Source organism: Gordionus sp. m RMFG-2023, chromosome 3, assembly GCF_954871325.1.
Source record: "Gordionus sp. m RMFG-2023 chromosome 3, tfGorSpeb1-WG-v2, whole genome shotgun sequence".
Taxonomy (NCBI): domain Eukaryota; kingdom Metazoa; phylum Nematomorpha; class Gordioida; order Chordodea; family Parachordodidae; genus Gordionus; species Gordionus sp. m RMFG-2023.
Window position 1 is genome coordinate 50494757 of NC_088777.1, and position 26815 is coordinate 50521571.

At 27.1% G+C, this 26815-nt stretch overlaps 1 protein-coding gene across 1 annotated transcript; it reads right to left on the reverse strand.

Moving 5' to 3' along the window:
• Positions 1 to 264: 264 nt before the first annotated feature.
• Positions 265 to 14436, reverse strand: LOC135927143 (uncharacterized). The gene is made up of 6 exons (XM_065463093.1): positions 14168 to 14436; positions 8706 to 8809; positions 3444 to 3684; positions 1811 to 1900; positions 462 to 608; positions 265 to 388 (listed from the first exon to the last, which is right to left on the reverse strand). The coding sequence occupies exons 1-5, from the start codon at positions 14334 to 14336 to the stop codon at positions 469 to 471; spliced, it is 744 nt and encodes a 247-aa protein (XP_065319165.1). The 5' UTR covers positions 14337 to 14436; the 3' UTR covers positions 265 to 388; positions 462 to 468.
• Between the last annotated feature and the right edge of the window lie 12379 nt (positions 14437 to 26815).

Below are 26815 nucleotides of genomic sequence, written 5' to 3' on the forward strand. Positions count from 1 at the left end.
ATTTAAATCATATATCGATCCATGTTTCAACCCAACAATTTTTTCTTTTTGTATAGTAAGTTAAATAAATTATCTATGTTAACATTTTTAATTTATTTTCGTTAGATGATAACTCAATTTAAATATGGGGGGAGGAAAAAAAAAATTATTATAGAAAAATAAAGAATTTAATTATTTATTATATTGTTTCTTATGATTGCATTTTTAAGTAAATACCATATTATAAAAAAATATAAAAATCGAAATAATCATTATAAAAATAAAACCAGTTTCATCGTTAGAACTTTCATTATAATCAGGCATACTAAAAGATCTTCAAATGTTAATATGGCAATCAGCGAATTTACTAAAAACTCTTCTTCTGTCTTCACCTTATCCCCAATTAGATCTGCATATCATTTAAAATTAAATATAATTATAAATCATAAGAAAATATAGAAACTCTTTATAAATATATTTACCAAATAATCATAGAACGATCATTATTATCATGTATGCCAATGCCTTTAGTGGTAATATGGTGATGAGCGAACTTATTATTAACAGATGGTCACTTTTTTTCGTGATTAAAACTGTGTTCCTCCCGACTTCATCCATCCCCATTTGATCTTGTAATCATTTTATAATATAAAAAAATAGAAGAAAATAAATATACTTTTATAAAGTATATAAAATAAGGATTTAGAAAAATGTTTGTTTTTTAAATATCGTTTCTAATATAAAAAAAAAATTTCACGGCCGATGATAAAATAAGCTATATAAAATTTATCCTATTTCCCGCTCTCCGCTGATCAGTGTTTTTTTAAACGTATTAAAGAGCGGAAAACGTTAAAACTCGGAAAATATTGCAAATTTTTTTTAGATTTCAGGGAACCACGAGCATGTCCTAAATTATATTTACTTCAAAAAAAAAATCTTCACCTGTTCGATCCCTTAAAACGGGCTATTTAAATACGTCACTACAGAGTAACCAATCAAAAAAGGATTTTAAAACTATCATGAACCAATGACATATAAGAAGACCTAGACTGACGATGCATTCATAATAACGCATTTGAAAGCCTCGTTGAATGCAAATCAGCTGGACTTGCCATTTTGGTAACCCATATAGCAATTATTCTCATGTTAAAAAATTACTATTAGATATGATAACTTGCTTCCTTATTATCTCGATGATCAGGCAACTCTTCTCTCTCTTCTCTTCTTCTTCTTCTTCTTCTTCTCTTCTCTTCTCTTCTTCTTCTCTTCTTCTCTTCTTCTTCTTCTTCTTCTTCTCTTCTTCTTCTTCTTCTTCTTCTTCTTCTCTTCTCTTCTCTTCTTCTCTTCTTCTTCTTCTTCTCTTCTCTTCTCTTCTTTCCGTCAGACTTAGAAATAAATTGGCCTCTCGTTAAAAATTTTCAATAATGATACGGGTAACCAAAATGGCGTCCCCAGCTGTTTTTCATTTGATGTACATTTTTTAATGTATGCATCGTCAGTCTAGGCATCATCATATGTCATTGAATAAAACTAGTGAAGCAAATAGTTTTCATAAAAGAAAACATTTACAATGCCATCATCTATTATCTTTCAAAGTGTTTCAACTCCATCATGTTTACTATGATTAATTATTAGAATTTTATCTTGCCATTAAACTTTGTGAAGTATCATTTTCAAAAGTAAGTTAAACGTATATGTATTATCATTTTAAATTTTAAGTGTATTATACATTTACAGAAGCTACTAGGTTAAAATGCTATATTATAAAATAAAATATATATATATTTTTTTTAAATTTTTAATTTTGTAAAAATTAATTTAATATTCATACTTTTAGGATAGGAAACTCGTTTGAATTTTATTTGAGGTGCAACGTATAATTTTGTGAAGGAATCATTGGCTGGTTTTAAGGATCTGTAATCTTTAATAAAGAAGGAATAGAAAAAAAAGATTGAAGTTATTACTAATAACTTAACATTTCTCTAAAAAAAATTTATTCATTTATTCTTTATTCTATTTAACTGTATTCTAACAGGCGAATCGCGGATAACTTACAAAAGGTTTTTTTGCCTTAATGACATGTCGAATATTATGTTGTCAAATAAACCAATCCGACCCTTATCGACTTATGAAAAAAATATAATATCTTATTTCGAAACTTCGTTTAATCGAAATCGCGAAAATTCGAAAATACAAACTCCATCTAATTCTAAATATCTCAAAAAATTAATTTTTTTGAGCTAAAACCATAATTTAAACTTTATTATATATAGCTTTATTATAGCACTTTAAAATATGATATAAAATATAATGGCTTATTACCAAAAAAATAAATAAATGGAAAACCGGAAATGGCCATTAAAAGAAAAATGTCATTCCTTTTCATGAATGGCTCAATTTATTTTTTTTTGGAGATATTTTAGCATTTTTTTGTAAAGGAAGCCATATCTCGGGAAGTATATAAGTTAGAAATTTAATTTCAACTTTAAATCATTTTTTGAGCGCGTTTTTAATAAAGATCTGAGTTTACAGAATATTCCAGAATGCTAAGAATACCTATCTTATGAATTGTAGATATATATAATTCGTACGATACATCTACGCAATAAACTAATATAAAAACTATTAAGTTAATGGCAAAAATTATCTGAAATTGATGGAATAACATTTCCGATAAAATGAGATTTTTAAAATTTGAAGGATTTAAGAGTGAAAAAAAATAACATATTAACCGGAAAAAAAAAACATAAATTTTTAAAAAATAATAGAAGAGGGTCGTCGGGTGGAAAATCGAGTTTTATGGTTGATATAATACGGAACGCTACATATTTTAATCGCAAATAAATTCTATGCTTCATCTTCCAAATCAATAATTTCCTGTAATTTTTTTAAAAAACAATCTGTTATATTTTTTTGTTCTTGCAGCCAACTCGAGTAGTGGTGTGATGAGAAGAAAAAAAAGTAATTTAGAATGACTATCCCCAAATATTTTAGCCAAAAGATATTGCGCGAACCCTCTGGATTTCGTTGATAGATGCCCAGAGCAAGATCTCCAGGCTTGAAGTAATAACTTATTTGGCTAAAATATTGAAGTAGTCGTTATTGGGAAAATCAAGGCGTTTAACATACACTACCTGTAATAAATAATACGACCATCATAATTAGTGTAAAAGGTGATTTGAGCCGATTTTTAAGAACGTCTAACTCAATATTTTAGCCCAAAATAACGTAAAACTGAAGATCTCATAGGTGGCACAAAGGTTTGGATTTTAGCGAAATCTCAAGGCTTTTTAGCAGTATTTTTCTGACTAAAATCTTGAGTTAGCCGTTTTTTAAGAATAGGCTCAAATCCAGCCATTTATCAACACTAACCATAATGTCAAAGTAAAATAATGCTAAGAAATGTCAAGCTAATTTTAAAAATTGCAGGGTTCGGGGTTAAATAAATTTAAAAAAAAAAAAACCATTTTTGATCGTTAGATTAAATAAGCGCCTTTGCTTCGAGTATGATTGGATGGAACTCGTGGGGACGTCATCGTTATTAATTTGACACTCGTACAGTCCTACATCGACGGATTGCGTGTACCGAATTTGCAGGGTCCACAATTGCCCAGTGTCGGATAGAATATTTATTCTCGGATCTTTGACGAATTTGAATTTGCCTATCGTCAATATCTGATTATCTCTCAAACGTATCCAAGAAACCTTTATTTATTTTATTAAATTTATAAAGATTTTCAAAAATAAATAAATAAAATTATTAACGCACTAAAAAAAAAATATAAGAATAATGGGATATTACTTGAGAAATTTTTTTTAATTTTTAAGGAAATATTATCAACCCTGAGAAAAAAAACGAATTTTCTGTATAATATTGATAGTATAAATTTTATGCATATTTTATATATAGAAAAATAAAATATAATTAACTATTACTGTTTTGTCATAAAGTAAATATAAAGATCATCATTTATTTTGTAGGTATATTATACAAAAATATAAACACACTGATTTATTCTTTATAATCGTTTGTGTTAGATAGAATCATATCTTACCCTGTATATATATGCTTCCAATCAGGGATGTGAATCTGAAGCCGGGTTCGAGAATTATCAACTCCATTTAGCGGAAATTTCGATAACAGGAACTTAATCGAAACCGATTTTCTAAGAGAGGTCCGATACCCGAGTCCATTTTACCCCGGTTATGATGAGTTATCCATAAATTAATCTCTGTTTGGTCTGTGGTCTCAAAATGCCAAACCAAACAAGTTTACATTTCTGAACCCGGATTGGTGTTCGGGTTCACATCCCTACTTCCAATTAAATCTATTTTATTCTAAATATATGCTAAATTTAATAACACTTATGTTTAATTTTTCAACTTTTAATTTCCAATTTCCTGACATTCTTGTTCTAAATAATGTCTAATAAATGCATTCCTTTAACAACAAACTCAGGGTTTTTGAGTCTGTTTATGCAGCTTTTACAGCATCTTTAGGTCTATTTTTTGTTTATCTAATTCTTTATGATGATTCGTGCAATTATGTTTTTAGAAAAACTAAATTACATTAGTTTAGATATAATATAATTTACTATTATTCTTTTTTTTAAAAAAAATATTTTTTTCAATTTCTAGATTATCTTTTCTTTTATATATCATTTTTCATTTTCATTAACAATCAGAAAAAACTTCTAAATTTAAGTAAATCAATGATATTAATATTGAATATGAAAATTAAATATCATTATAAATGTGATTTTTGAATAAAATCAATATAACCGAAATTAGATGTCGAATCTCTAGAACCAATTATCAGTTTGTGGCATTCTTGACACCCTGCAGTGTAATTTTATTATTGGTATTGGTATGTTCATTTAAGTGCTGTTAAAAAACCCGATTTGAGCATATTTTTATAAAAATGTCCCTAAGATATTTTCCAAAAATAGTAATATGTATAAGAGCCTCGAGATTCGCCATATAAATTTTGCAAACCTTTCTGCCATATATTAACAAAATATCCATTTGATAATGCTATGTTGGCTAAAATCTAATTGGGCTTTTCAACAACACTAATGTTCATGCTGGGTGGCTTCAAAAAATCTTCCATTTACATGCTTGATTAATATTTGAAACTTTATTCTCCTTTGTGTAGCATCATTTATTTTCACATTCCGATTGTATAATTATAGCTTCGATTAACTTGGGTTCATAATCTTTGGGGTAATGATGAATGTATGGCCATTTCGATAAAACGTGGTAGTTTTTAGCGATGAGCCATATGACAACCAACGTCATATTATTTTATTATTAAAAAAAACCTATCTTAAAATATCTAAACTCGTTATTAAATTTTTCATTTCATTTAAAAACAATTTTTTTTAAAATTATCCGTATCTTTTTGAGTGCAAAGTTGATTAAGATACAGATATTTTATAATAATTTGTGTTAGATAAAAAATACAAGATCCTTTCTAAAAGTTTAAAACAGATACAAATATCCGCGATATTGCCCGACCATGTAGATCCAAACTCTAACGGATATTCGCTCAGCTTTAGGTTCAGATAAAAATAACTGTTCAGGTTCGGTTAGTAAAAAAATAATAATGTCGATTCGGCTTTTACCGTTAAAAACCGGTTTACGCTTTTCGCATACAAGCTCATCGGAATTATGTAAAAACTAATATTGAGCCGTAATATACAATTTAAATATTTTCAAGATTCTCTTCTGTCAAATTGTATTTATAAAGAGGAGGAAGAATAAATTTTACGGCTGAGAACACAGCTGAATTTGGGTAGCGGCGCCGTCAAATAACAATATTGAAATATAATCTAAAATTAATTGACCGATACTTATTATCGGTCATAACTGATTATTATTAACCATCTTTAAAAGAGTCACAATACATCAAAAGATTCCAATCCCTGTTCACTTGAATTTTATTTAGTCGAATGACAAATTTTTAACGATTTTTTCGGTCGATATAACGGTTAATACTAAGGATTCGGTTAAGGCTTGAATCCTTGGTATAACTACTCCTTAAAAATGTGCTCTTTGCCCTTCGTCCATCTTGATATCATCTACTATTTCCGGGTATTCCCTTTTTGTAATTCTATCTTAATCTTCTACGACCGGCATTGATCTGAGTTCGTATCTATGTTAGCGCGCAGAAATAGGTATTCTTTTCCTTCAGTTCTTGGCCCTTTCTCCTTAGTTTATCTCGCGACACTATTTGGAATCATATCCTGATATAGGTACGCAATAAGCGCATCACGTAAATCCTCCGGAAATTGATAGTGTATTTGCAAAATATGATTATTGTTTTTTTTTAAAATATATAATTATTGCTATTTTTCCATCGCGAGGCTTAGAAATATCTTACATGCTTCTTTATTTCTTTCTTTGCTCGCTCTTTCTCCTCCACTCCTAGCACATGGAGAGGTCTAGAGTATCGACATTATCATTTGTCCCATCTTTTCCCTCCTCAGCTAATATAGCGGGGAATATGATTTCTAGCTCGTTTTCTTCCCCTTTTCAATTTTTCCTCAAATAAATTTAAAACATAAAAAGTTCTTATTTTTTCTTGATTTCACATAAAATGCATTATAAAAGCTAAAATAAAAATCAATATTATTGTAAGTTAATTATGTAAATATATTAAACTACCATGTATACATGACACATTGTGTCATTTTAATAATATTATTCAAAATTATACATTTTTTTAAAATATCTTATTTCCCCCCTTTAAGCGGTCTTCATGGCATCGAATACTAAATTAAGTATATATAATTATTATGGGGTGTATTTAGGAAATATTATTGACGTTTAAAACGTTTGATTTATTAATATACAAAACGTTACTAATATTTTATGAGTTACTAAATGTAAATTATATATAATTATAATTACAACAATTATATTAGATTCATTATGATTATATTATATAATTTTATATCCCTTCTGAATTGGTGATTGGCTCAAACCTACAAATATATTTTTATAAATTATAAGCAAATAAATAGATGATGATAGTAAATGTACTTAAATTTTCTTACCACAATACCAACAATTTTTTTTAAAAAAAAATCAAATTTATACTTTCAGTCCCGTATACAAAAATTAGAAAAAAAATTAGAAAAATTTTAAAATTTTAAATGAAATCGTATTTTAAAATTTTTGAAATTTATAAAATTTCCTAGAATTACATTCTGGACATGTTTTTTATTTTTATATCTAAAATAGCTTATTTATTTAATTTCATTAAAGTTTTGAAAAGTTTGAAAATTAAAATTTTTAATATTTTGGACACAGCCTAAACCAAATTTATGCATAAAATTAATAAAACGCTACAGTTTTTTTAAGAAAAGAAAAGTTGTCATGAAATTTTAATGTAAATTGTTTATATGGGAAACCAAAATGGCGTGCCACCCAGCTGATCCATATTTATCGCACATTTAAATAAATGAATCATCGGTCCAGATGTTTTTATATGTCATTGAGAAGTCTTTCTTTCTCTCTTTCTTTCTTTCTTTCTTTCTTTCTTTCTTTCTTTCTTTCTTTCTTTCTTTCTTTCTTTCTTTCTTTCTTTCTTTCTTTCTTTCTTTCTTTCTTTCTTTCTTTCTTTCTTTCTTAGGTTTCAAGTAATCTGTTATGGTCAATTATTAAATCTCGTAGTGCTGACGATGTACCCATTTTGTACATCATATTAAAATGAAAATTCTTTAAAAAAATGAATTACTCAATGATTCATAAATTATTTTCAAGTCTCCCTAGTGGTATAATGGGTAAGACCTCGATTTACCCAATTACCTGAAAAAAATGGTGGAAACCGAGGGTTTTTAACAAACCCACTCGCAACACGCCACCGCGAGATATCAAAGTTCGGAACTATATAAATGGCAACCCAACGCAGTAAATTGCCTATTCCTAAATTTTGATCCTTAAAGCTGGTTGGTATAATTTCTTAACATTTAAAAAAAAAACCAGACTAAATGCCGCCTATCAGCCCTTTAAAATGATGCTTCCTTATAACTAACCTCTTTTAAATTCTGCATAAAATGGATAAATTTGGCATGGACCCGTTACCCCCATCTCCAGCATATAACCTGTTTTGTTTATATTTATTATACATGGTATTTTCTCAATTTTCAATCCACTCCCTTCCTAAGTCAAGTCCTTGAAGAAACACAATTAATAGGTAGAGGTGAGAAAAAAGAAGATCTCTGGCCAATGACATAACTACGATCGGTGACATATGTCGATATATGCCAAAAAAAAATTCTTAATTTGGTTTAAAATAAAGGTGTTGATATATGGTAACCTCTAAAATAATAAATCCGTTCCAAATCTATATCCGTGTTTCTAAAATCAGCTTATTGATATGATGCGATTTCAAAGCAGACGCAGTGATTACCGAGGAAAAATGGGATTTTAAATTGATTATATACATATTCAAGAATATATTTACTGCCCCTTCATTCATTAGAATCAATTTTGAAGCCACGAGGAATACAAAATCTGGTTACTTGATATTTTTCTCCGCTGGGGAAAAAAAGTGTTTTATGTTCAATCTTCAAGTTAAAAGAGGTCATTACATTTAAGAATCTAACCCTTTTCGAATAAGCGGTTTGGAAAAGATATGAGAGTTACTCCAGATTTGGGGTTCGGTTCGAGAAACTCAGTAATAATAATATATGGAATAATATTTATTCGTTTTTTTTTACTATAGGTCGATATTCACTGTCCTGGGCAAGGCAAGGAAGATACGAAGTGGACATCTTGGGAGTGCTTAAGTAGGTAATATCTTGCGAAGTTGATTCATTCAAACCTTGAATTTATATAAATATTAAAAAAGGTATTTTTGTTAATAAATTTTTGTTATTATGAAGAAGAAAAAACCCAAAATATATATATACAACATAATAGTCAGAGCTGTCAGAAAGTATCTAGATACAAAAATGTCGTATCTGTATATGGATATACCTTTATAAAAAGTATCGGTAACTAAATATTACTTTAGAGATATCTGTATGTTTTTAGATACTTTTTAGATACTTTTTATGATACATTTTGATATCCTTTTATTAAATAAACACTTCTTTTTTTTTTATCTTATAAAAAATAAAAATATTTGAATGCGAAATTCATTTCATCTCATATGACCATATAATTTAATCAAATATATATTAAATTAAAAAATATTTAAACCAATATAAATTTATTATATTTTAGCTTATATATATATATATAAATATATAAATATTAATTAAATATTATTTTTATCTATTTAAATAGTTCAAGATTGTAAATAGAGGAATATATAAATCCTTGCTCAGCCATGGACTTCCATTAATTATTAAAAACAATAACCATTATGTTACAAGATTATTTTAAGCAAATAAATTTATTTAGAATTTTTTAAAAATAATTTTAATAGATATTTCACCCAAATCTCAATGAATAAATTATAATTTCAAATGTAAAAACTTTTTTTAAAAATTAAATTCTCTGGTGTTCGAGTTGAATGAGAACAAAATATAAAAATGTAGTTAAAACATATCTTGCTCTCATGATAAGAGTTTCTTTTCGGAAACAACGGCGAACCCTGTATATAAGTATGATAAAAATTGTATATGTATATAGATACTTATTTAGACGATGTATCTGTATATAGATTTATTTAAAAAATATCTTTTAACAACTCGACCAATCTTTTTCCTTATCCCCCCGATACATTATTTAAAAATAATTGACATGATCGATATCAAAAATAAATTATGTCAAACGAAATATTAGCGAAAGTTCCTAAAAAAAATATTTATATAATAAAAATAAAGTGCCAGGCTGAAGTTATACTTTCTCTAGAATATCTTATCATATATAATATTCAAATTGAAGCCTTTTCTGGGCATCAATTTGGAAATCTCCGAATTTCGGTATTCCGTTTTCAACCAATCCTACGCCATTAACTTATAAATTTTTTAAAAAAAAATCTAAGCACCAAAAGCCAGCATTTTGCTATCAGTTTAAACATGAATATTCTTTAAATTTACGTGACTGAGGATGACTTTCCTTGCCTAACAATTTTATATAGTAGAAATTAAGGTAGTAAAATTGGCTAATTATTCCCAGTTTTGATTATCGAGCCAAGGAAAGTAAGTTAGCCCCTTCAAGCCTGTGTTTAGCTTAATAGGGTTGAGTTTACATTTAGGCTTAAATAGAAATTGTACAGATATTTTTGACTCTAACCCAGGTGTTTACTGGCTTGAAATATCATATTGATTATAATGAGTATAGAAAAAAAAAATTAGATACAGTCTAGTAAAAAAAAATTGTTAAAAACATTTTTTATTTAGGGGACAAGGGCGCGAGCAAGTTAATGCCATGCTTTTGACCACACACGTGTCTCAGTGTATAGTCTATTTGGACTGATTGCTTCTCTTGAATGCTATATCATGGACTAGAATACGGAGGAAGCTTACATCAGTCAGAACCGTACATTCAGGCTTTTCTAACTTAGAAACATTCGCTAAAACGGCAACTGAAAGTAGATGTCAAAAATTGGTTAATTAGTAGTTATTGTTGGAACTATAAAAATAAAAGATTCCATTTGAGAAAAAAAAAATAACAATTTTCAATACAGTAAAGTTAATCAAATTTTACCAACGAAATAAATATTTAACAATAATTTATTCCGAAAATGTCATATAATAGAGAAGAATATATTTTTTTTAACATCCTTTGATGAGAAAAAATAGACCAATTTCGTTAAATATTCTTTTTTTTATTGGATCATATTTTAAATATTTCAAAAATAAAAATAAAAAAAAAACTATGGGGTTGAATATGGTTAGGTGATAGTTTGATCTTTAAATCTTTAATTGTGTTTTTCCAGGCATGCGCAGTAACTCCCCTAATATTATTGGTTAATTTATTCACGTACACTTCTTTTAATTAAAAGTTGTCCCTTTTCTTAGGGGAAAAAGCTCACTCAACTACTATCACGAATTTATAAGGGCAAGAAAACCAAAAAACTCAATTTTAAAATAATTGAATAAATACAGATGGTTTTTAAATAATAAAAGCTCTCGCAAAGATCTTCAATGGGAGCTATAAGCGTGCTTCAGTATTAAAATGTTCTATCTGCATAAATGGAAGCCCACTTAGACTCACTTGGTAGATTGAACTTCATACCCACAAGTTTTTTTTATAACTAACAAGTTATCATTTTATTTTCTAAATAACTAACTAAATATTACGTTATATTCTTCTCGTCCTTAGAATGATTTATTGGTATGAAAAATCAATTTATCAATAACAAGTCACATCACAACTAATAGAGCAATAATTATTTTGCCTTGGTCATATATATATATATATATATATATATAAATTACTTTATAAAAAAAACGAAAGAAAGAAGATAGATAGATAGTAAATTATGATGAATTTATGCAATACATCTAATTCACAAAAAAAAATTGAAAAAGTTATTGATAAATATGCCTATTTTATGGTGGAAAGATATATATATCTTAATTTATGAGAATAACTGTATAATAATATATATTTGTATTTATATTTGTAAGTAATAATAGTTTATAGAGTTTATACATATTTTTTTATATATATTATATTACGATGACAAAGGTTATCCAAGGAATGGAAGATAGTAATATTTTATCGGCAAAAAAAAGATTATGTCACTAAAGCTTTACAAAGATAGATGCCAATTGAAACCACCAATGAAATTGTAGCCTGCGGAAACATTTAGTTATTATTTTTTAGATTTCTAATAAAAATTTGGCTTACTAGGTTCTCACCTAAGTTCAGTGGCGCCCTATTTAAGGAGACCCGTTTTTTGTGATGAGACGAGTCCCCCGAAGTATTAAAATGTGCGAATGTTGCGATTTTCAGTTATAATGATTAGCAAAACTGTTTCACATTCATTATAGTTATAAATGTTTAAACAACAATCCTTTAACTCTCTTTTCTGTTACTTTCTCTGGTATAATTCATATCACATTTTGTTCTGAGCCACTCACTCATTTTAAGTAAATCTGCTTAGGATCTTATCGTGATTAAAATTCTTGATTTCTAATCGTGCAATTAGTATTTATTGCTCATTTCTGACATTTATACCGTTTTAGTGACATTCATATTTTTATTTATTTACGATAAATAAAATCAAATCTATTATTTAACTAAATGAATAAGAGCTAAAAATTGCTAGATCCACATACCGAATAATATTAGTCAATGGTGCCAACATGCACTAGGGGACGAGGGTTGGGAGTAAAATTTCTCCTGTCGGGGTTTGGGCAGGTTCTAAAATGAAATCATGGTAACTCTACTTTGCCTATGTGACTCAAGTTCCGAGGAGTTGGTTGGTTCTCCTATTCAAATCGATTCTTAAATATCGCCTCTAAAGTTAAATAAGCTGCATTGCTAGATATTTGGGTAACACGGAGTCATGCAAACCGAATAATATTAACAATATAATGTATACTAATAGTAATAGGTGACAGAACAAAATATCCTTAAATTATATAATTTTATATAAAATCATTCTATTTATATACTATTTAGTAATTAAGTTTTAGAAAAATTGGAATAATAATTTTTTTTACATTTTAAAAAAATGTCACCTTCATACGAAATAATGCCTTGGTCAAGATCAAATATTTGACGGGGATGGAGATGAAGGAGGGAGAGTGGGGGTGGTGCTATTCTGTTATAATTGATATTTCGCATACACTTTCCTTGATAACCAGTTAGATTATCGGTGTTAGCCACAATATCGTATTAGATTTATACGCATTCGATGTAATCCATGTTTTATTTGATTAGCTCACTAATATAAATGCCCGAGCAAATATTTTGTATGCCAATCATAAATAGTTAGAAAATAGAGTCTTGGACTTGGCATAAATTGGGCATCAAGCTCTGGACACAAGTAAATTTTAATTGTCCGCCAAATCTCAGCCCCCTAGTCAAAAATACACATATATCGACAGCTCTTATTAATTTGAAACATTAATATGGGAGATCTAATTAGCGGCAGAAAAGCGGTGTTGGAAAGAATCATAAATCAATAACTAATTTCATCCTACATATCGTTTAACCTCCTGTTTGAGAAATTTCCGCTTCTAAACTGTTCAAAATTTTAAATTTATTTGCGATACACAATTTGAAAGTATATACACAAATATACATTTTCCCTCCCCTTAGAGACAAATATATTTCGGGAATTTAGCTCCCATTTTTTTTTTAAATGGTAAGAATTAATTTTTTTTTTTGTACAAAAGTGAAGAGCTAAGAATTATGGACTTAGATGGTAGAGAAAGGTTTGGATCTCAATTTGTCAAATCTCGAGCCTTACATGATATTATCTTGGCCGAAATCTTAATCTGGTCGGTTTTTAAAAATCTATCCGCGGGCTATTTTTAATAACCTTAGATCAGGCCTAAAAAAAATCGGTTTTAATATATATTTTAAGAATAGTGTCCTCACGAGATAATTTTGTTTGGAAGAAAAACGCTGGATACATTCTCCCACCACAATATTTATGATCTTTAGTCAACCTTGGAACTTAACCCCTACCAACCCCTCTCCTACCACCCCCCCCCTGTCGTGATTGTTTATGCGAACATTGTCGCGGTTCGAAGTCAGGGTAAGATGGTGTTATTTTTTTAGAAATCCAGACTGGGCCTATAAAATATGGAAATAAATTATAAACCCGAGCTGGACCTGAAAATAATAAATTATCTAAGGAAATTCCCCTTTGAAGCGGTTTGCAAAGATATTGACGAGAATTATTGGTAAAACGAAACAAATTTTGCTAAATGTTTAAAATTCTAAAGAGGTGGGTTTGAAAATACGCGAAAAAAAATTTGAATGGGGAACTAATGGGTCGAATATTTGATCCCTGGAGAATTCTGATCAGAATGGATAATTTTAATCATGGAAGCATCATATTTATAATATACATATAATCATATATATATATATTTAATTGGTTAATCCAGTATTTCCTTCTAAAATATTATTTAATCATATCTTGATCAAATAATGAATCATGATACATTTATATCTAAAAAATAGTACTCAAAAAGCATTCTTAAGAGGATTTCGATTGAAATAAGATTTTAGAAAATGAATATATATATATTAATTTTTTTTTTACTAGTTTCATGACATATTGCTGTACGGCTTAACAGCATGATCGCGAAGAATAGTATGACGGTAAAAACGTTATTAAAATTTTGGATCGAAATTATTTTATCTGGGGACAAATTTATTAAAAATGAGAATATTTGGTTAGTTTTCTGGTGGCATTTTAGGAATAATTTCATGGCCCTTCGCTAATTCTTCTTGATTCCGATTCGGCCATCTTTTTTTTTAAATCTTAATTTTTAACAAAATTTAATTTCCCATTTCATTATAAAGTAGAAATAAATTTTAGAAATATCCTTATTTATGAAATATTTATTTTGTTCAAATTTATATAATTTATTTAAAAAAAAAAAAATAAATCCTTATTATTTATATATATATTTTGGTTTATTTTTTTGAAAAATGAAATGAAAATATAATATATATATATATTATATTATAATTAGCATAATACCATGAAAGGCATAACATAATAAGTCATTATAAGTATATTATAAAAATTATTATTAGTTCTTTTCTTGATCGATAAAATAAAAAAATATATAATGATAATAATAACTCGAAAGAAAAAAAAAACCAAAGACATAATAATTTGTATTCCATACATACTAGTATACCTATTGCCTAAAATATTCATATTTCTAGTTTTTATCACAAAATAAAAAAAAACACACACACACATACAATATATTTTGGTTGCCGCTGCGAAGACAAAAGTAAGACATTCTTTTATTGTATTTTTTTTACTTCTAAAATTATCATAATGTTGGATACTCTATAAAAATATATATAAAAAGAACGTTGTCAATCAGCGAGATTTCGGAGGTTAATGACAGTAATCTTCTTCCCATCACAACAAAATATTTGAAACAGATGCATGATGACGGAAGGGATGGTAAGCGATGCTTTGAGGAAAAAAAAGAGACCATAAATGACATATATAAAGTAAGATTGGCATATGCCAGATATGGTAAAAAGTTAAAGGAGGAAAAGACCCGAACTAGAATCAAACGAATAAGATGAAATTTCAACAAACATCTGAAAGCCCCATCCTTATGTTATCTACGAAAAACCAAATCGTTAAAAAAAAAATTGTGTTAAATCTTAAATTATATAATCGTCATGATAATTAATTTTTGTTCCAATCAGAGAGCTTAACACGCCTATCTCCTTAAAATCTGGAGGCCCTAACGTCGGCTCCTTAGTGTCTTTTACTTTGAAAAGGGGGACTAAAATGTTGGAGTATGATACAAAAGAATATAATGGGCAACTCTCTTCTTTCTTTACAAGAAGATAGAGTTTGTGGGATCGCTAAATGCTATTTCCATGCCTATCTGCGCCAAAACTTTCGTGAAACTTTCGGGAAAAAATTAATAAAATAAATAATAAACGAAATTTAAATTTATCTTTTATCACATAATTTAAAAATATAATATATAATATCTCAATAAATATTCGTTTTTCTTAATGTTTTTTTTTCGTTCACTCTTTTGAAGAGCTTTGTTTGAAAGGTGGTTTGTCCGACACTTAATAATACCAATGAACGAAGATATAAATTTTGATTTCTTTTCACTTCTCTTCTCCAGAAAATGTATTAATGGCTCAAAATGTAATAATTCTAATTATTATAATAAATAAGTTTTAAAAAAAAGATTAACGCCTGTCAGGAACTTTCCAGAAGGTCAAAAACTAGAAATGGAATAGTAACTCCAAAGTTTCTTCTTCTTTCCAAGAGCCTATTATTTTCATTTTAGTACCTATAAGAGAGAGATGGAAAGAGGGAAGTGGGGTGGCTAATAAATAATGAAGCAAACGAAAATCAAAATAATATCTTATTAAAAATTAATGAATTTTCAGGCTTTTAAAACGAATTTTTTGATAAGCCTATATAGGAATATAAAGAATAAACTTCTATTAAATACAATATTTTTAGCTAGGATTTTTTTTAAAATATATATATAACAAAAAAGCTTTCTATAAAAAAAATAAAGATATCTATTAAGAATGACCATACACCAAAGAATAAGTATAAAACCACGTATTTTGAAGTGTATATATATAAATATAATATAAAATTTCAAAACCGATAACAAATATAATGATTATTAGGATGATTATTTCCTTAATAAAATATATCAGAATATAAATTTAATTCAATTAATAAAAAAAAATTTTTGGACGAAAATGAAATATAATATAATTTAATTTTTTTGTTTCTTATATAACAAAAAAAAATCTCAAAAAATATTAGTAAAATATAAGTAAAATACCATAAATATCACATATTATTTTTTTAAAAAAAAATAAATTAAAAAAATTTTGAAAACTCAAAATGATAACCATACCACCACAACATATAACAATAAATTTTTTATTTTATTTTATAATTTAATTAACACTTGAATAAAAAAAAAGAAGTGATATTATAATGCATTTTAAAGGTATAAAATTTAATGTATCTTAAAGAAGGAAATAAAACATTACTATAGGATTTAAATTAGAGACCGGCTCCCGAAATTTTTTTCAACTGTTTTTTTTAAAATATAATTATAAAATAAATATATTTTAATTTACATAAAAATCTTTTCAAAAATGAAAAATATCAAAAAATATTTTGAAAGGAGATTTTTATTCACATTTTGAAGAATTTTTTTTTCTTGTTTTGGATTTTTTTAAAATTTATATGTTTTCGTTTGTAAAAAATTTATTTATAAGTAAAACGTGAGAGATTGACGAGAAATTAGAAAAAAGTGAAGAGTAGATTTGGTTCATTTTATTAACGCTTACATGACCATAAATCAGATTATTTATATGATAATAAAAAAAAATGTTTTTTTGCTTCTTAATTTTTTTAAAAATTAAAAAAATTCTTCTAAAAATAAAAATTATATTTAATTTTAAAATATATTTTAAAAAAAATCAATATTCAATTTCGTATTTAATTTTTAAAAGTGATTTTTAATAAAAAAATAGAATTTTAAGTTAGTTTAAGTCACACTATTTGTAAAGTTATATAATATATTTCTTTTTCATTCTCTTCTTTATTTTCTATTCTATTTTATTCTATTCTATTATTTTTTTTTTCGTTTATTTTGTTATTTATTTAAATTTCATATCTAATATACATACTACGTTTGTGTCAATAACGTAATTTGCATTTTCAAATAATAAATAATTTTTTTTTGAGGATTTATTACATAAATTGAAGAAAAAATCTATTATTGGTATGTCTTTGGAAAGATGATAAAGATTAAATATAATAAATATTTTAGCACTTTATTCGTTATATATTATTTGTAGGAATTTTAAAAGAAGATCAAATATGATATATATAATTTATATTTTTTTTTCTGAAACGTTTTCTCTAGTGGATATTTTAAAAGGAAAAATTATATACATAATTTTCCAAAATAAATTTTTGTATTTTTTTATTTGACAAATTTAATTTTTAAATTCCAGATTTAAATATAAATGAAGGTTTTTTTTAGGACTAAAATCTTAAATATTTGTAGGGATTGAAACCAGAATAGTTTCAAAAATTTGTTTAAGACATTATTTTTATATGTTTTTTTTAAAGTTTGCTTATATTTTTATTAATAATTGTTTTTAAAAAAACATTTGCTTTTTGATAACTACGCATCGTTAAACTCCTAATAATCTATATTTTATTTTATTTTTTTTGGTAATTTTTGAGCATTAATTATTTAAAGTATTATTATTATTATTAATGTGTAATGATGGCTAATAAAAAAAAAATTAAAAGATTCAAAAAAATAGAATTTTTTGGAAGGATTAATGTTATTTTTTTTTTTTAAATTCTTACCTAAAAAATTATTTTTATTTTTTTAAAATCAATAAATTGTTTTAAATTATAAATATATAAATTAAATAATGAGCCCCAGTTAATAGCTTCGTTGAAAGGGGGAAGAGTGGGAACGGGGATCGGGCTAAATGGAATGGGGATTAATATGGTGGGGTAGTAAAATTTGAACGATTTCTTCTGAATTTTAGCAATTAATTATAATAGGAATGGCGTATTTATTAATAAAGAATAAACCTAGCAAGCTCTGTTTTGATTGGAGCAGACAATTGTTCAGGATTATGATTGGTTACGAATAAATGTATGATTATTGTACAAGAGTAGAGAACGGGTTAAAAAAATTAAACATTAGGGGGGGGGGGGTGAATAGGGGAGGGAGAAAAATATATTTTTAAACAAAGGGGGAGGAAGCGGGTAGATTTAAAATATTTCGGGCAAAATGAGGGAGAAGGAGCTCAGATTTATATTTAGAAACGCGTATTTTATCAGTTTAAGCAAATTTATTTAAAATAAAATAAAGAGCCAAATCCAGCCCCCTTTATTTTGCTCAGGTTGCACCAAATTAATAGCAAGGGAATATATATAATTCTCAATGCCGTTCCTGTAGTTATAGAATAATCAATAAATATAAGTCTGAAAGACGCGATAGCCGCTTTCGCCTTTTAAGTTATGGAAAACGTCCCGAAAAAAAAAATTTTTTATTTGGAGAAGGAGCGAATATATTATTTTTTGGGGGGGAATATTATTGGTTCTATTTTGGATAAATACTCATATTTATTTGGCCAAAAAGACGAAATTCGCTAAACATTTTAAAATTTCTGAAATACCTACATCCCTATCACTTTACAGCATTATAATTTGTAGGAATATTTCTCTATTGTTCTTTAATGGGTGCAGGGGAAGGGGGTTAGGAGCACAGTTGGATTTAAATAATAGGAATTGGGGTTGGGGGTTTCAACTAAGTTTTGAGGTGAAATACAGTAAACTATATACTTTTTTCATAGACATACCTCAACCAAATTTATATATTGCATATAATACAATCATAGTCATTGAAGTATTCTACAAAAAAAAAACTTAATTCTGTATAATTTTCTCTACCACATTTTTAAATAGCGAAATCTTGAAACTTAGGCAATATTTTAGTGGCTAAAATATTGAGTTAGCCGCTTAACATTACCTAATGGCATTATTTTTTTTATTATAATGATTGATATGAATAGAATATGTATAATTTTCATATAATTGATTTATGTATATTATATAGTTTATTTAATTAAGTTTGGATTAAAATAAACAAAATTTATATATATATTTTTTTTAAAAAAATTAAATTATTTTGAATTTTATTTTGAATTTAATTTTAATTACATTCTAAATAAATTTATTACATAATATTTTATTAGAATTAATTCTTATTTCTAAAAAAATCTACTCTTTCTATATAATATATAACAGTTATTTTTTTTAAATTAAAATTTAATTTATGTTCAAGATTTAAAAAAAACTTTATTATCTTCATAAATTATTAATGAAGTTTTATATACTACACACACACATATATATATAAATATCTTGATATTTTTAACGGTAAAGGTAAAATTGATGAGGTATATTCATTACAAAACATATTTACCATCAACCTTTATAGGTAAGAAGATAAGTCATCTATATTTTAATTTTATAATAATAAGTTATAATTAAATTTTTATATGCTCATAATATATAATGATATCAGTATAAAAAAATTTTAATTAAAATTAATTTTTTTTACCTATATTCATTATGTTTCAATTATTTTATCTCTATCCGTAATTTTTATCGCTCTCTGTCTTTTTTCATCCTTTATAATTTTATATAATATAACGCTAAGCTAAGCTATACTAATCTTGAATTTCTCATTTACAAAAACTATTTCTTTTACTAACTTATATTTTATTATCATTTAGCTATTTTTTACAATTGTAATATATAAACTTAATTTGCATATTTATTAGATTATAAAGGGGGCAGAAGCAAAGTCTCCTACATATTTGCATATAAAACATTTAAAAGTATAATAAATATTATTATATAAATTATAAAATAAGAATCTTGTTATGATTTTATGATGAGTGATGATATTTTTCTTAACAAGGAGTAGAAATTGCATAATATTATGATGATTTTTTTTCTCTATCTCTCTCTCTCTCTCCTCAAAACACCAAACATTACCTTTCCTTCAAAATCAAGAATCATATTTTTATAAAACAATAACCACATAAATTATAAAGTTATTCAATATAAGTCATATTAAATACATTGCTTTATTTGTAAGTTATATATTGTCTATTATTATTGATAATTTTTGTCAACTTAAAAAAAAATTTATATTGAGATATTGAATTTTTTTTCCTCATAGAAATCTTGCTTTTCATTAATATTTTTTAACAATAATTTTTTTGTATTGTCTCGATTTCAAAATTTTTCTACTTAAATGATTTATAAATTTTTTTTAAAAAAAAGAATTGAATGATCTAGTATGTATTATCACAATCTTTCGTAAATAAAAATACATATTAATTTCTCTTTTTTCAATTATTGTCATAATAGTTTGAGGTAAATTGTAATACATATACCAAAAATAGAGAAGAAAACGTGATTTATTTTTTTACTACCATTAAATATTTTATACTATAAAATAATGCCTAATCATTAATTTATATGAAATATCAAAAGTATAATATTTATTAAGGAATATATTTTTTTACTTCTATTTGGACTTTTGCACCCTCTAAAGACGATAACAAACCTATCATACGCAACTAGATTTTGTATGCCCTTTTAGGTACATGACAAAATCTAGTCAGATACATTGGCCTTTATGGCTTTTGTAGGGTGCTTTATTAGATAATATAAACCGAAAATTTTGGTTTCAAAGGGATAACAATAAGGTGATAAAAATATATGGTAAATAATGTACAAACAATTTCAGAAAAGAAAACACCAATGAATGATGGTATAAAATAATGCGATATAAATATATATTTCGTATGGGATGTATCGTTCTCAGGGCAACCGATAACACAACAGCCCTACTTAGGGCTAACCATGGGTAACAGAGATATCCAAGCCCCGGTAAACGGACCACCGAACCGGAAGGGCAGAACAGCGCAATTCCTACTGGCTAAAAACAGTTAATACATAGGGAGTTAGGCGCTAGCTGTTCTCGCCAGAAGACGATGAAGGATCTGACGGCTTCGAAAATAGCTACAATTAACTGTCATTTCCGCCGCCGTCGCCAGTCTCCCACCTAAATCCTCGTCCGATGTGGTCGCCCTCTTGTCAGGTATACAAGAATGGAGAATTGACACCCCTGACAGCATATTGGGCTTCTCCACACAACAGGATGGAGAAGGAATTTTCGTCTATCGTGGAGTCCTGGAGAGTGCGCTTTCAGGGGATTTCTACGATTTTGATACGACCCAGGTAGGATCATTAGCCATCCCGCTGATCAACGGGAATCATTAAAGACAATGGCAACCGATTTCCCCCAGACGTTAACTTCGAAGGAGGTTCACTGAAAAGTGGTGGCTAGAAGGGGGTTCAGACTCAGGCTGGACCACTTATGTATCCGCAACAACAAAGATTGATACTTCTGTCATGGCCGCTCTCGCGAACCTGAAGTCTTCATCCAATCATCCAGCAACTCTTGGTGGCGTGATTGTAGTGCAAGAACAGGACCAAATCTGCTCTCCTATGCACCTCATACCCAAGTCCGACGGATCTTCCTATTTCCTTTATACCTATCTTCACCTTATACCCTCTCACCTGATTTTCCAAGAATAGTATTCCAGTACTTGTAACGTACCTGTCCACCCTAAAAAATTTCCGACAATTTTATTATGATTATTTGTGATTTTTTTTATTATACACTTACAAATTAACGGTAAATTTCTTTTAAACTTATACATAATTCCAGCATTCACGTCTTCTAAAATGATAAAGCGAGATCTATGTATAATTAAAATTTCTCAATATGCGAAAATAAATGCTAGATTTGCTATCTACGCCTTATAATAAATTTATCTTTTAACATGTTGACAAATCAAAATAACTATAAATTCGGCCCCCATTCAAAATATATTTATGTTTTTACCTTGAACAAAATTTAAAGACACTAGAATTTATAAATATAATTTTTCATAACTTACAACTCTGAGGATAAGAAAAAATGATTGCAATTGATATTATTTTTTTTTTGTGAAAGTTTCAAATTATATAATGAAATTGATTTTCAACTTAATCGGAAAAGTGTAAAACGCTATCGTTACGAAAATATTATTGTAAAAATACTCTTATAAAATTTGATTTTTAATTGTTGAATAAAATTCTCTGTTTCAATTCGTTAATATTAATTATTAATGATTTCATGAAAAAACACTGAGATATTTCCTATTCTCCTTCAAGAGCAATGTATAGGTTAGGGTATTCTCCTTATACAACATCTCCTTTTTTTCACAATTTGGGTATTTTTAGGTGAGATTTTCCACGTTTTAAGTTTATAAAGAAGTTCCAAGCCCAGAACCAACCTATTAATATTGCTGGTATTGATTCTAAGGAATAGCAGTATATCATCTCAATCAATTTTTGTTGGTTAACACGGTCTAGTTTGGTATAACCTAAAACAAATCGCATTGTTATTTCAGTAGAATGAAGTGTAACATTTTCTCTGCAACACATAATTTCTGACCTATCAATCTATAGTCATTACTCTTTAATGAACGAAATGAGACATATTCATGTCGCTAGAAATCCTCGAAAGGTGTCACTATTCTGTCTAATCTTCCAGGATCCTTGTTTCTATTTCCTATGATTTCCATCTTGCCAAGGACTGTCCTGACTGTACACAAGGGCAAGGGGTAACAAAGTGCCCCTAAGGCTGCCATGTAATCCAGATTTTGAACAAACTTCCAAAAATCAAACCTGATAATTTTTTTATTGAGGTTTTAAACAGATATAAATTATTAGTATATTAATTTTAAAAAAAAAATGAATATCTATTATTTTATTTAAAATTTGAGAGTTGTTCATTAAGATGCAAGTAAAGGATTCCATGACGGGCCCCGTAAAGCAAGAAGTTTTTATATAGGATTTGTATATATAGAGTTAAAGTCATATCATTAATTTATCTTTATATTACATATGTAAGCTAATTTAAATTTTTTAATAAACATGCAACATTTTTTGGAGATCCCAATAAACGTATGCGATAGCCTAGGAAACTTGAAGCTTTTGGCCAAAAAATTTTACGAAGACTACAAAAAGTCGATGAGACATAAGGTTGGGCCCTGGAAAACCATATCACGTGACTATATGAAGAAAATTGTTTGTACCCAATAAGTGGCCTTACTCTATATTGTAGAGAGAGAATCGTTCAAAGATAAAACTACTTCCGGAGATTTATTTTCTGAATACTTTTTTGAAAGCCATTATTGTGTATACAATTAATATACATATCCTTATATGATTACTGTATGGTCATGATTATAGTTTCTAAATTTTTTATCTCTAATTTGGAATCTATTCTAATTAAGATAAATGCTATTGTATGACATTATAACAAATGATCAAATGTTACTTATAAATAATGATATGGAATGTTAATTACAATCATTATTGGAACAAAAAATGAGATTTTCCGATGAATTTAGAGATTAAATATCTAAATCATGTGGATCTTTTTGAAATTGAGGTATTTTTTTGGCCTATTATTGACCAAATAATCAATCGTTTTAATGAGAGATGTTCTAAAAATCTCTGTACAATATTTTACATCCAATAAATTTTAATATGTTAATCATTAGGGTATCATGGAAACGCTAGATAAAATCGTTGAATTAGTAATAGTTCCAAGTTGGGAATTGAGAGAAAAGTTAATTTCGTTTGATAGGATATAAAAAGTAAAACTCCTCCAATTAAAATGTCCAAGGAAAATATAAAAAAAAACAGAAGAGGTTTCGTAAACAATGAATGAATCTAGTTGAGTTTAATCATGTGTCTATCTTAGCACATGATTTGATTCTTAAAAAAGATGATAGCGTGGCCAACAGCCTCGTAGACACCTTTGATATTTACCCACTGTAGTGTATGTAAGATTAAAATCTTAATTTATTTGATAAAATCGGTGGCAATTAATTTTTTTCAATAGCTTCAGGAAGGCAACTTTATTAATTGCTGGGCCCTAATGAGTGCTATAAAGGCATTAAGGAGCAGGGGGCATATAAGGGAGGAATTACAACATAGCAACATATTGAAGAGGGCTCTGAGTATGTGAAGGATGTTTTATTATAAGGGAAAAACAGAAAGATGCTTAGGCTCCTGTTCTATCGAGAATGAATGAATAACCGTCTACATTTCAGTGGTTGTAATGTTGAATATTTATTCGGTTTCGGGTTGTTGAAAGTTTGAATAACCGAATAACTGCTAATTTTCAAAGCATTCTAACGATTTAACTAAAACATATTTGGGATCTGATTCTCAGTGAGCCATATGAGCTGGAAAGTATTGCTTAGGATTGGAATATCGGAGAACAAAAAGATTCTTTATAAGATCCTAGAAAACAATCAAATTTATCTATTTTAAATAATTATATTATCCGCAATATTCCTTGTTAAGTGTTCGGCATTTTGAAAGTGATTTAGTAATACCATTGGGTTCGTTACGCGTTAAGGCAAACCCAATTTATCACAACTTTTATATATTTTGAGATTCTATCAAGTACAAATAAATATTGAACCATATTTATTAGTTATTAGGTGTGTGCATTAATTGAATAAAATATCAAATAATTGTAATTATCTGCAATATTTCTTGTTAAGTGTTCGGCATTTTGAAAGTGATTTAGTAATACCATTGGGTTCGTTACGCGTTAAGGCAAACCCAATTTATCACAACTTTTATATATTTCGAGATTCTATCAAGATATGAAACTGTTTATTTGCTGCATTTTTTTCGAATGTTGACTGACTACTATGAATAAATATTGAACCATATTTATTAGTTATTAGATGTGGTAGTGTTGTTAAACGACTCGTTTTGAGCCAATTTTTAAAAACGGTTAACTCAATATTTTAGCCAGAGAAATATAGCCTAAGCCTTGAGATTTCGATAATATATGTAAGGACCTTTGTTCCTTCTATGTGCAAAATCTTCAGGCTTGTATAATATTTTTCTAGGTTAAGTATTGAGTTAGCCGTTTTTAAAAAATCGGCTCAAAACGAGGCGTTTAACAACACTAGGTGTGTGTATTAATTGAATAAAATATCGAATAATTATAATTATATTTTTAATCTAAATTCAATATTTTTTGATGTGATTTTAATTAAACAATAGCAGTAAAAAAATAATAAATATGAGTTAATTCAAAGCTAAAAAAAAGGATCATATAATATGTTTTATTATAAATATTTATATAAAGCAAAATAGTTAATCTCTTTAAAATTTGGTATTTATGAAGAAAAAGATATTATAACATATAAAATATATATTATTTAGAAACAAACTATTTTTAATTTGTATTGTAGTTTTGTATTTAACCATAAATATTTTTTTTTTGATTTTTTCTTTTGAGTTTGTGCAAGGAAAGCAAAGTTGGATAATAATTTTCGATTTCATAAGTAATCATTCTTTAATATATAATTTATAGGCTATTTTTCTTTTATATATATATTAAAATGATCATAAAAAAAAATATGTTAGAATTATCGTGTTAATAAGCAACAAAAATTCTTACATTTTAAAATATATATATATATTAAATTTAATAGTTAGTTTAAATATAAAAATTTAATATCATATAATGTCGTATATCGGGATATGAAATGCTTCAGGATTCAGAAATGTTTGGATTTTTAAATCATTTACTGGAAGGGATTTAATCTTAAATGTTTTCCAGCATGTGAACCCTATTTTTTATTTCAGGCAATTTTCGCCATATACATTTGTGTATTTCCGGAAAAAATTCATTTAAAAGTAATTTTAAAGTTCACGGCCAAAAATTGTTCGAGATTCACAATGTTGGTATAGTCTTGAACACTAAAATACACTTCCGGCCAATTTTTAAATCAATCCAAATCCCCATGTATTCAATATCCCAATATAGCTAGCATCATTGCTTTCTATTTGTTCGATGTTTAAAATATTATTATGATCTATCCATTTTATATAATATCAAATTTGGTATTATATATTAAAAACAAAATAAAATTAAAAATTGCACCCTTTTTATAATAATTGAGTCCTTTTTAACACTTAGACTGACATGTCAAATTTCTTTGTCATAGGAATAGACACACACACATATCGATTTTAAAAATGAATTGAAAAATTGTCGGAACCACTCAAAGAGACTATAGATATTTAGATGTTTAAATGATCAATATTTTAGGGGAAAATTTTTTTTTTGCAAAAACCCTAAATTATTTGTATATCATTTACTCTTATATTAGATTACGCGATAATCAACCTAAATTATTCATTATCAAAACCCTGATAAATTTAATAGTTATTTTTGTGTTTTTTTTAAATAAAAATATAGTTAGTTTCAATCCTGATTAAGGCATGTTAAAATTTTATTGTATAGTCAAATTTTATCGATTTATTAAACCTTTTCATCGAATTTCCCGAGATATAAATTTATTCTTTAAACATTCTGTTAGTGTTGTTAAACGGCTCGTTTTGAACCGATTTTTAAAAACAGCTAACTCAATATTTTAGCCAGAAAAATATTGCCTAAGCTTCGAGATTTCGATTATAGACCTTTGTTTTTTCTATGAGAAAAATCTTCAGGCCTGCGTA